Genomic DNA, 12174 nt, shown 5'->3' with positions numbered 1-12174 from the left:
AAGTGGAGGACTTGAACAGAGACTCCTACTGATTTTTTTAAAAAAAACCAAAAACTTGCATTTAATTAGATTAGAAAACATTTAATATACTGAAATTTTCTGTCAGTGAAAACAAGTAATCCCTGTGAAAAAAAGTAATCACTACCTCCAGAAGTTGTGGAGATTTTTAAGACCTTGAACAGCCATTTGTTCAGAATGGTATCTCCTGCTGAAGCAGGGGGTTGGACTAGAAGGCCTCCAAGATCCCATACTTTGTTATTCTATGATCTATGTTTTACTGGGTCAGAATAGATTTCTCTTTTTTTTAAAGGCAGAGGCTAACCTTCGAAGCTCAAAATATCCTCTCCATAATTCCTGCTAAAGTGCCTGAATGTAATTGATTTAGACACTGTAATCAGCAGCAGCATTCAACGCCAGAAGTACAATAGCAATTGCCATCTTGTGGATCAATCTGTTAGAAGCTCATTTGCAGATTCTACCTTGACATTATTTTGCAAGCCGGTCAAAATAAAAGTTTTTCATAGAACCTATAAGGTGGAGCCTAACACTAATCAGTGTTTTATGGGAACATTTTCTGTCTGTACTTTTGTCACATTTTGTTTTGATTTGCTTGTAATCCACTATGAATTGTTCTGATTTGACAGCACATACAAATTGCTGTTTTGACAGGCCTTTGTTGCGTGTCTTTGTAACTGCTGAGGCCAAGGAATTCTGAAAGTGGATTGTCTGTCTATTCTGTGCAGAATATCCTCTTTTGCTCAGCAAATGATGCCAGGGATTATGGCTTGGGGGGAAACGGGCAAACAAAAGTCAATTTTAAAATTGGACCTTTTCTTCCAGCAACATGGGCATGTTCCTCACCTGTTACATATGGGAGGAGGGATAGTACCATAATCATCTGTGTTTCTGACCTGAATAGGGTTTCCATTGTGAATCTATCCTTTACCCCAAAACTCTCATGTTGAATAAAAGCTGGAACAGAATGGAATAGGCCAGATTCGGCCTTCTCACAGAAGTACTGCAGAGGGTTAAAGATCCATAGCAATAGTATTTAATAATTTTCTTTTCAAAATTATACTTAGTTGTGAATGCAGCAGAATATGTGTTCATTGAGGATATCTCTGTACTTTGCTCCATTCAGCTTTCCCTTAACCCTGACCATCTCCCACTCCCTGATGTTTAAAAACACCATCACAACATGCTGCTGCCATCACCATGTTTCACTGTTGGGATTATATTGGGCCTAATTTCTTCCAGACTTAATGTTTTGAATTGAGGCCAAACAGTTCAATCTTAGTTTCATCAGACCAGAGAATCTTGTTCCTCACAATCTGAAAGACCTTCAAGTGCTTTTTTACAAACTCCAAGCGGGCTTTCATGTTTTTTACACTGAGGACAGGCTTCTAGCCATTCTGCCATAAAGCCAGGATCGGTGGAGGGCTGCAGATCGGATGGTTGCCCTTCTAGAACACTGTCCCATTCCCATCTCCACATAGGATTTCTGGAGTTCAGTCAGTGACAATTGGGTTCTTGGTCACCTCTTACTAAGGCCATTCTCCCCCATTGCTCAGTTTGACCAGGCAACCAGCTCTTGGAAAAGTCCTGGTTGTGCCAAATATCTTACATTTGAGAATTATGGAAGCCACTGTGCTGTTAGGAACCTTTGGTGCAACAGAAATTTTATTGCAGCCTTCCCCACATCTGTGCCTTGCAATAATCCTGTCTCTGAGCTCTGCAGGCAGTTCTTTTGACCTCATGGCTTTCACTCTGCTACAGTATGTGCTGCAACTATTGTGATCTTAAACTTCTGCATGTACAGGAAGACTCACATGAGTTGGACCCTGTACAAGCAAATTCTGAGCAAAAAGGTGGTTATAGAGATATGCTTGCACCTGCTATTGTTTATAGGAAACTGAGAATGCCAAACCGCAAACCGTCAGGGCAAATAGGCCGACATGGAAACAAAATGCTTGCACACATGTAACCTCAGCTGCATTGCAACGTGACAACCATATATGTATATCCGCCAGCTGCTGTCATAATATGGTCAACCTGTACCACATGCACACCTTCTGATCTATGCTTACCCACCCCAAGTATCCCTAATAAAAGAGTCTGTCTCAAGCTAGCTCGGGGCTCTCTCATCCCGAGAAAACGCTTTGTCTGTGTCTTCTCTCCGTCCTGGACATGGGGAGCCCTCTGGCAGCGTGAAACGCCACAAGTATGCATTGTCAGCTGTGAGGCCTTCTATAGAGAAGCGTGTGTCTTTCCAAACCATGTCCAATGAATTTAATTTACCACAGCTCAACTCCAATCAAGGTATAGAAACATGTCAGCAACTATCCAAAAAACTGGAAGGCACCTGAGCTAAATTTCAAGTGTTGTTGCAAAGTCTGAATACTTATACCGTACCAATGTGATATTTCAGGTTTTTCTTTTAAATAAATTTACAGACATTGCTAAAATTCTGTTTTCACTTTGTCATTATGGGGTATTGGGTGTAGACAAATGAGAAAAAATGAATCTCAACAACTGTAGAATCAAGATGACAAAAGTGAAGGGGGTCTGAATACTTTCTGAATGCACTGTACAGGTTTTTAATTTCATCCAATGTTAAAACACCACTTATGACAGTATGTCAAAGGGAGGAGCTGTAGAAATTTAAAAATAGATTATACAGTATGTGCTAACATGCCATGATTTTTAAAAGTCTTATTTATGACCTCTATACGCTTTTGATATTTTTTTTTTCATCCCACAGCCACTGGAAGAAAAAGATAGAAGCAGTAACCAAAAGAAACTGAGTTTGAATTCAATTTAATCTGATTAAAAATTATACAAAGCACAAGTGGAACAACATTCTTCTTACAAATATTGCACTTGAAAGCATATGGATATGTACAACTTTGCCATTCTTTACATCCAAGGTATTTTTGTCCTGATAAGGTTCAAGATAAAGTTGTGCAGGAAATCTGATAAACCAACCACTTCCATTATAAATTGGCCACCATCAGAAGTGTACCACCTGAACACAATTTGCTTTGAGAAGAAATGAATATAACTTATCTTACAATTCATTTGTAATGCCAGTAGCTCCCACCCAATGGAAAGGCAAACGGGATAGTGATTTTCACAGTTCCTCTTTTGCTCAGGTGATTGGACGGGTGATCTTGGAATGAGGAGATTGGAAGAGGATATAATTTGGCAATCACCAAATCTTCATCTTCTATAGATAGTTCAAATTTATAATGTCCTGTCCCCCCACTTCTCAATTCTAAAATCCATTGCTATCAAATTTCAATTAACAATAACTGGGTGGAAAAGTATGCAGTCTGAAATTGTGCTGTGAAAGTTACTTTCCTTTATAACCAGCTCCTCAAGCTGTACACAGCATTACAGATTTCAATCAATTTAATAGCCAGGGCAAACGTCATCCAATTTCCAATTGTCATTGTTCCTGGTGCTGTAAATAGTTTCAGTGGCCTCTGTGGGTGATCATACTCCATCTCTCTTTGCAAATTTTACTTGGTACGGAGTAGGACATTTGCAATAAGACATTGATGCTCTGAACATTTTTGAAGCACACTGAAAAATACAATAACTGAGATTGGATTGCTCACTGTCCAATTCTTTGATTGTATTTATAAACTAAAACAAGGGGATGAATACTATATAAAATTAAAGGGCAATATATTGAGTTATAAAAATGTGCATGATTGTAAATAAAAAAGAGAAGATAGCTTTTACCAAGCATATTTGTAACCCATAAGAAAGGTTCACAATATGTGTTCAAGATGTTGACTCTAGAAAACGGAAAACTTTTCTGTGGAAGTTTGTATTGATTGGCTAGTTGGGTCTACGGTATAAGAAATAAATAAGAACTAAGCCATCAATACTCTTTTGGGCTACAGCTACATAATCCAAATAAGAATTCATTCAACATGGAGTTCCCAGTGGTTCCTTCCATTTGGCTGCCCTACGCCATGCAATATGTCCTGTGTATCTCCTACACAGAACAAACAGGGAAGTATCCAGTTAGTTTAAAAAGGGAAGAAACTTCCTTCGCTAGCCTAACAGGCTGACTGCATAAAAAGTTTCCAATATTATCTTTCTAACTATAAGAGGCAAGTTGTGAGAACTTGCTACTTTATAGAGCCTTTACGACTTTACATTCTGCTTTTGGCACATTTTGCCATTGGTTCAATTACAGCCTTGGGTAAGTGAGATTAAAGGAAAATACTGAATAGGGAAGAGGCCACATACTCCAATTAATCCAAGAGAGAAAGAAAATGTGCACGTGGTCTTCAAATTATCTACTTGGAGTCCTATGGTCCTTAATAAGATCCAAAATGGAAGCCACCTAGTTCTGTGTAATACATAAAGCATGAAAGGGTTGCTCAGGAAAGAAGTGTTTTTTTTAAATAATTAAAATTGTTCTATAAAAAGAGAATTTAATCCATTTGGAGGTCATAATTAGTATTATGCAAACCTTGTTAATCGGAAACAAGGAACTCTTTTCCCTTAATTTTTCTGTTAAAAGAGGGTGTTCTTCATTTTGTTATATATAAAAACTGTGGGTTTCTTTTTAAACCGCCTATATAAATAATTATACATTATGTCCCATTTTCTAGAAATAAAATTATAATTCTTCAGTAACAAGATGACTTTGTGTTCTTATTTTTTAATCGTCCCCTTTCTTCTTCAGTCACAAAGAAATGTTACCCTCAGAAAATTTGGATTTTAAGTGTTATTATGAATTGAGGAGAATTTAGACCAGCAAACATTTCTATTTACATCAACAGTACTTGCATCAAAATCAAAGTTAACATAATGGAGGAGAAGATGCATTTACCAGTTGAAGGAATGAATTGGATTTCACCTGTAAGGTTGTAGACATTTCTATTTGTGTTAAAATGATGGAGAATGTTTATATGCACACCTTTTGCCTTTGTAGTCCTGTCATTAAGTATTTCAATACCATTCGAAAAACAGTTTCTGACAAACGATGTTTGAAACACAGTGATGGTTTTGAAATGACTCTTTTATGAAGATGGAAAAGACAATGCAAGGTCTTTGTTAATTCTAAACATATTTCTGCCATCTAAAGAGCTTTCCTTTCATGCTTCATAGAAAGAGAAATGCAACTGGTATGTTACAAAAGGGAGGAGAAGAAAAGCATCCTCTTTGCAGCCAAAACGCAGGGATGAATTGCATTTAGTTAGTAACAATAAAGATAGCTAAATCAATGCACTTAAATGCACAATATTTTAGTGTGAAGAATTGTCACATTGGTATTCATAGGCTTTTTATAAAACAGAAGATACATTCACTGTTTCCCATGGCTCTATGCTGCAATTACACTTCTTTTAAAAAGTAGAATTTTTTGAAATTGGATCACAGATGTTTTTTTTCAATGGATCTTGAAAGCCAAAGGAATTGTTACAACTCATTCATCCATAGCCATAAAATTACAGCTCTAAGTTGTTGGCACTTTTAGGAACATACCATCATGAACTAAAATGGAGGTGGAGGTCTTGTCTTTTGTTTAGACGAGCAATAAACTTATCCAACTTCAAACCCATTAGCAATGGAGAACATCGAGAAATTTAAGGGGTTTACTCTTCTTAACTTTCTTCTTGACAATATTTCTGTAAATAATTTAATGATGAAACGGGAAAGATTTTCAAAAGCACAAAGGAAAGGAAGCTAAATTATACCTGAGACAAAAAAAAGAATATTCTGCAGGGAAAAAGTTGGATATCCTGTTGTCTACCTATGCGTAATGATAAAACTAGAATATCCACAACTTTAAGATCCTGGATTATATCATTTGTGCTTTTGAAGATCTACACACTGGATTTTAATCCTATATGAATTCCACATGTGAAATGAAACTTAACATTATCCTTCTTTTCACATTTCTTTTTAGTCTCTGATTATTTCACCCACCCACCCCCCAAAATATGTATAAAGCGAGGCACAAGTGGTTAAGGATGAGACTGGACATGATCCGATCTTGCAGCTGCTTCTTGCACTGGTACATTTCCTGGCACCAAAGGCTGATTGCCGCCCACTGGATGATTTTGCACATTTCCATCTAATTGTGATGCAGCTGTAACACAAAATATTTGTTAATGTTATTTGCGTAAGCAATTGTTTCATAATACAAAGTTCAAAATCTAATTTCTCATTAAGTAATGTTTTGAAAAAGTCCAAAATATATTACACATTATTGTTTGATACAGTATATTCTGATATAATGGTAGACGTTTGAACATGATGCTGACTGCTGGGACAGTCATGTGACCTGGGGAGGCTGAGAGGTGGAGCAGCTTGCTCTCCTTTCCAGCATGAGCTCCAGAACTTCCAGGAGGAGATTTATGCTAAAAGGAAATTAAGCAATTGGTGATGAGGGGACGGACGGATGGACGGACACGTGGGGTTCTGGCGGGAAGCAGGACCAAGGCCTTAAGGGATGCCAAGAGTCGAAAGCAAAGCACAGATGCTCAAGGTTGGGGGAGGCCCAGGGCAGAACCTGCATTAGGTCTCCCAGGGCCTTCCACGGGGCTCTACTTAATGACCACATTGAGGAGGACCGGGATGGAGCGTGTTAAGTGAGGAGGTCACATGGACACTTCACTTAATGGCTGTCATGATTTCTGACTGTAACGGCCAGGTTCCATTACAGATAGTCCTCAACTTGTAACAGTTCATTTAGTGACCATTTGAAGTTACAACAGCACCGAAAATAGTGACTTATGCCCGTTTTTCACACTTATTGCCATTGCAGCATCCCCATGGTCATGTGATTTACATTCAGATGCTTGACAACTGACTCATGTTTATGACGGTTGCAGGGTTCAGGAGTCATTTTGCGACCTTCTGACCAGCAAAGTCAATGGAGAACCCAGATTCACTTCACAACTGTGTTACTAATTTAACAACTGCAGTGATTCACTTAACTAATTTGGCAAGGAGAGTTGTAAAATGGGAGAAATTCATTTAACAAATTTTTCACTTAACATAAATTTTGGACTCAATTGTGGTGGTAAATTGAGGACTATCTGTATAGTCATTGGTGGAGGACTACCTGCATACTGTTGTAGTAAAGGAAAAGCAGTCTATTTTACTGCCTTGATTTTTACTAGGCAGGGAAGTAAAAGAAAACCAATGAAAGAAAAACAGAGCAGGAGGAAGACAGTTACTTACCTGGTTGAAATTTCAGTTCTCCATCTGGACCTGAAGGGGGATGTCCCTGCTGTAACTTCTTGTGTTCCATTTGTTTAACAGCCTGTAAAACAATTAATTTACATGTAACAAGATGGAGAACATTTAAATCAAGGCCTCAAATTTTTCATTTCGTAAAGTTAACTGGCATTTATCTCTCTGGTCTTTCTTGCCATGCTAAGGCAGATTCTTCTGTTAAAAGGAGCCAGAATATTTTTGATGGACCAAGCAGGAACTTTTTTTAATGGACCAAGCAGGAATTTAGAACTGAAACATACCACAAACAAAGCAGAGTTACAAGGGAGATGAACTCAGTGTTCAAAAGATCAGCCATATTATTTTGGCAAATAAATCAAAAAGTACCAGAACAGACAAAATAACAACATACTAAAATAATTAACCCTCTCCTGTTTTTCCGTAATACACAGCCCAGCTTGATAAGGATTCAAATAGTTGTGAAAATACCAACAGACAACTGCACATTAGTGAACTGGTTAACAGACAGAAAGCCTCTTTGTTCAGGGAAGGGGCACTAAACCTGAGGGAAGTTTATGTCCACGAGTTAAAAGATTCTAAAAACAAAAGGAATCCAGTTGTAGAAATTTCTATAATCTATTCAGCTTCTTTTAAAATAAATTTTGTTGAAGAAGACTCTGTGAGACTCTTGCTTTAGGTCAGAGATGGGGAACAGTGTCACCTTTATAGCTTATGGACTCCAACTCCCAGAATCCCTGAGCCAGCTGGCCTGACTCAAGGATTCTGGGAGTTGAAGTCCACAAGTCATGAAGTGGCCATCGCTGCCCACCTCTGCTTTAGGTAAAGTTACTGCCAAAGATCTGACATTCATTTTGCCCATCAACAGAGCTGTCCCTGTCCCTCCAGAATGGGGATGCTTGTCACTAGTGAGCCCGTCCCATGTAGGCAGTGCAGGTAATCCTCGACTTACAATAGTTCATTTAGCGATCGTTCAAAGTTACAACAGAACTGAAAAAAAGTGACATGATCATTTTTCACATGACTGTTGCAGTGTCCCCATGATCAAATTTTGAATGCTGGGCAACTGGTTCATATTTATGAAGTTTGCAGTGTCCCAGAGTCATGTGATCACCTTTTGCCACCTTTTGATAAGCAACTTCAATGGGGAAGCCAGATTCATTTAACAACCGTGTGACTAACTTAAGAACTGCAGTGATTCACTTAACCACTGTGGCAAGAAAGGTCATAAAATGGGGCAAAACTCATTTAACAGATTTCTCGCTTAACAAGAGAAAATTTTGGGCTCAATTGAGGTCATAAGTCAAGGACTACCTGTATGCATCATAGCATAGTTGTGATGCTTTATGTCTTTAATAAAAGCAAAACGAATTAGCTCCCAAACATGCAAAGGAAAGCTTGCAACTGCTCTAGTTGTACCATTTCAAGTTCTTGCTTCTGAGTCTGAAGGAAGTCCTGTTGCCGCTGTAGCTCTTCCCTCTTTTTCTGAAGTTCCAATGCCTGCTTTTGCAATTCGTCTTCTTGCTGAAAAATGTGACTTTCAAATTCCTTCAGATCTTCTTCAGTGAAGACCTGCTGCTGATCCAGAGTCTCAAAAACAACAACAACAAAAAATCTTAAAACTCCTTAAAAGAAATCTAAATGGGGGGGGGGGGGAGGAAATCAGACTCATCTACATCTGTATCGGTGCCCAAGATTTAAGATGTTTGGTGATCATCTACTTTTGGATAAGGGGAAATTATACTTTTAAAACACACTAAAATTCCTCCTAGTAAAAGGCAAGGACACAATTTCTCAACGTTGCCCTTACTGTTCCATCAGCTTCCCATTTCCCTATTCCATGTACACACCCGGAGTTAATTTGCCTTTGGAGTAAATTTAAAAACCAAATTGCAATCAACCTCCTCATTAAAGGGAGAAGAACTGAAGCCTACCACACCAACAGAGACCACCTGCCAACAGAAGACCCTGTGTCTGAGCACCTTCTGAGCTGCTTCTGAAACAGATTGAATTCCTCACAATAACGAAGATGAACTATATCCATCATTCTTGGATTTTCTCCCTGACTTTTTCCATGGATGAGGTTGAGTCCAGAAAATATATGGACTGTATTTGTTTTAAATGGGTGGTTATCACAGACTTAGCTTTCATATCCCCGTGATTTCCCTTGGGTACCATCCATGAAGTAGAGTGGAAGCTCTTAAGGTTCCTTTGTAACTATGGACTATTACTGTAAGGAGAGAAATTTCCAGAAACAGTAGTATTACAACTGTATAATATTTTTCATCATAGCCAACTTTGGGATAAAATGTATACATGTAGAAAAAGACAGGTAAAACAATTATTCTCTTTTGCTTCCAACTTTAGTTATTCCTTTGCTCAAATTCTATTGCCATAATGTGCATTCTTACTCAGTTTCAAACAATGAAGTTGCTGAGAGAATTATGCACCATGTCCTTAAACTCACTGTTCAAATTTTATTTTCATAATGTCATTAATGATAAATACAGATGAATACAAAAGAAGAAATAGATGATTAAAAGTTCAAAACAGATGGGCCATTTGCTGATGACTACGATCAATCTTACCCTTATTTTCCCCGAAAATAAGACCTCCCCGGATAATAAGCCCAATCGGACTTTTGAGTGCATGCAATAAAATAAGCCATCCCCTGAAAATAAGTCCTCCCCAAAAATATTCCAACAGAGCAGCAGCCATGAGGTAGCCACACTCACCTCCTCCTGCACCTCAAAAATAATAAGACATCCCTGAAAATAAGGCCAAGTGCTTATTTCAGGGTTCAAAAGAAAATAAGACCCTGTCTTATTTTCAGGAAAACACGGTAGTTCAAAAGTGTCATTAGTACCTCCCAGCTTTCTGGCTCCAAAAACTCTTTTTTCTGTGTAGCTCTTATGAATTCTTCCATGGTGACTAACCGGTCTTTGTTGACATCAACCTTTTAAAAGAAAAGCAAACACACACACACACAGAGAGAGAGAGAGAGAGAGAGAGTTTAGGCTATTTAATTTGTTTGCAGTTCTTAAAGCAAATGGAAATGAGGTTGCAGAAAAGTTGTGACAGAAATTCCTGGCTAGTCCTCCCCTACTTAAGAAAATCCATATTTTGGTACACAATAAAATAAATTAGGATTAGTTATACTGCATAAAACATAATGGTAATAGGGATGGGAATAATTGATAAGTGCCTAAGCAGCAAAATACAAATTAATCTCATCTCATGGGGTGCTGCAAATATTTCTATCCTGATGAGATATGTGGAATTCATCAGTGACATTTAAAACTCCATGTCACTCAAGTATCAATAGCATGTGAGAATTTAATATTTTCTTATTATGTGCCAAAAAAAACCCCGCCCCCCTCACATAACCAGATTAGAAATATCAAATCTGCATGATCATGGTGAATCTGACAGAAGAATCATTCATTGAGAAGCTGGTTTTTGCAATGACAATAGGCTGATCATTCAACAGTTTGAAGGTAGAAACTTTAATAATTATATAACTATAATTGCTGTAAAAAGTTGTAAAGTTGTAAACACTAGCTGGAATAGCATTCTTATTGATTAAAAATAAAGTTGGATTCACAGAAACTTAAATGGACTCCAGAGGATGGTAGAGGACAGGAAGGCCTAGAGGAACGTTGTCCATGGGGTCGCAATGGGTCAGACACAACTTTGCAACTAACAACAACAAAGACATGTAGCTAACTTATTGGGGAGGGGTCAGGAAAGCTCTGAAATAAGCACTTTCAGAAATATGTTCTAGTTTGGAAAATATGCCCACTACTTAAATACATACTTACAAACCTGTTTTTAACATTTAGTTAAAACAGCAGACGTTTACTAACAGTTAATTGTAAAATGTGTCCCCTGAAGCCTTACCTCATTCATGACGTGCTCTCTCATTCGTAGCCTCTCTTCTTCCATTTCAACCATATCATCCTCTTCATTTTTGGGGTCATACATTTTCTCTAACTAAGATTAAGATTAAGAAATATGCTTTGAACATGCTATTCCAAATTTTATTATTTGGTTATGAAAATATGTTGCTTTAATGCTATTTATTTATTAAACATACATCTCACTGCAGACAGACAACTGTCAGCAACTTAACAAAGTATATGAAATAGCAAAAGTTAAAATATCCACAGTATGATTGGTATCATAAATAGCAAATGCAACAAAATACAAAGATCAACAAAAATAGATATTTATGAGATAAATATTTTCTTTCTATGTATTTAATAGCACATAATAAATTGTGGATTATCTTCCCTTGGGAGATATTCAGAGATAATGTAGAGATTTATCATAATGTTTATGTAATAAAATGTTTTATAAAAATTGCCAAAATTTCAGTTCCACAGGAGTCACGGCTCCTGGATTTTGGATACATTCTATAATTTAGCCCATTTGAGGTACCTTGGTTCAAAAGATTTTGCCCTTCAGTTAAAGGGAATTTATTTATAGGGTTTTAGTATTATATAATTGATAGAGGAGACTGAAACTTCAATGTTCAAGGTGATTGAATCATTAAGAAATTGAGGAATTAACCTTCTATCCATACAAAAACATCTCACATGTCTTTGAATACATATGCCTAGTTATGGAACATTTACATATGATACTGCTAGTCTCAGCTTATTGGGTGCCAGATATTTGAATGTACTTTCCATTAGTCGCTCAGCAATGTTTAAGAAAATTGTTCAGTTTGGGTCAATGAGGGGAGAGTCTGCTTAGATTAGGATATATCACTTTAATGATATTCAGTACTACTGAAATGAACTCATAAGCTGTTTCTTATTCAATTAGTATCTGAAACAGTAGATACTGGTGACCACTTATGTTAAACATTTTCCTGACATTCACTATATTTGCTAATGTAAAACGTCCTTCAATTGCTACGATTGCCCCAAAGAATAGAATATTCTGTTT

At 37.3% G+C, this 12174-nt stretch overlaps 1 protein-coding gene across 1 annotated transcript in view; it reads right to left on the bottom strand.

Moving 5' to 3' along the window:
* Positions 1 to 2801: 2801 nt before the first annotated feature.
* The window catches only part of NUCB2 (nucleobindin 2), a 39155-nt gene continuing 29782 nt past the window's right edge, over positions 2802 to 12174 (bottom strand). Inside the window, exons 9-13 of the mRNA XM_081937711.1 lie at positions 11122 to 11214; positions 10088 to 10177; positions 8641 to 8811; positions 7210 to 7291; positions 2802 to 6112 (exon numbers count right to left, since the gene is read on the bottom strand). Of these exons, the coding sequence (XP_081793837.1) occupies positions 5988 to 6112; positions 7210 to 7291; positions 8641 to 8811; positions 10088 to 10177; positions 11122 to 11214 (561 nt within the window). The 3' untranslated portion in view covers positions 2802 to 5987. The remainder of the gene's footprint in view (positions 6113 to 7209; positions 7292 to 8640; positions 8812 to 10087; positions 10178 to 11121; positions 11215 to 12174) is intronic.

The sequence above is a fragment of the Natrix helvetica genome (genome assembly GCF_964273705.1).
Source record: "Natrix helvetica genome assembly, chromosome: 1".
Classification (NCBI taxonomy): domain Eukaryota; kingdom Metazoa; phylum Chordata; class Lepidosauria; order Squamata; family Natricidae; genus Natrix; species Natrix helvetica.
Note: the sequence above shows the minus strand (reverse complement) of the source record. Positions and strands in the feature narration are given on the sequence as shown.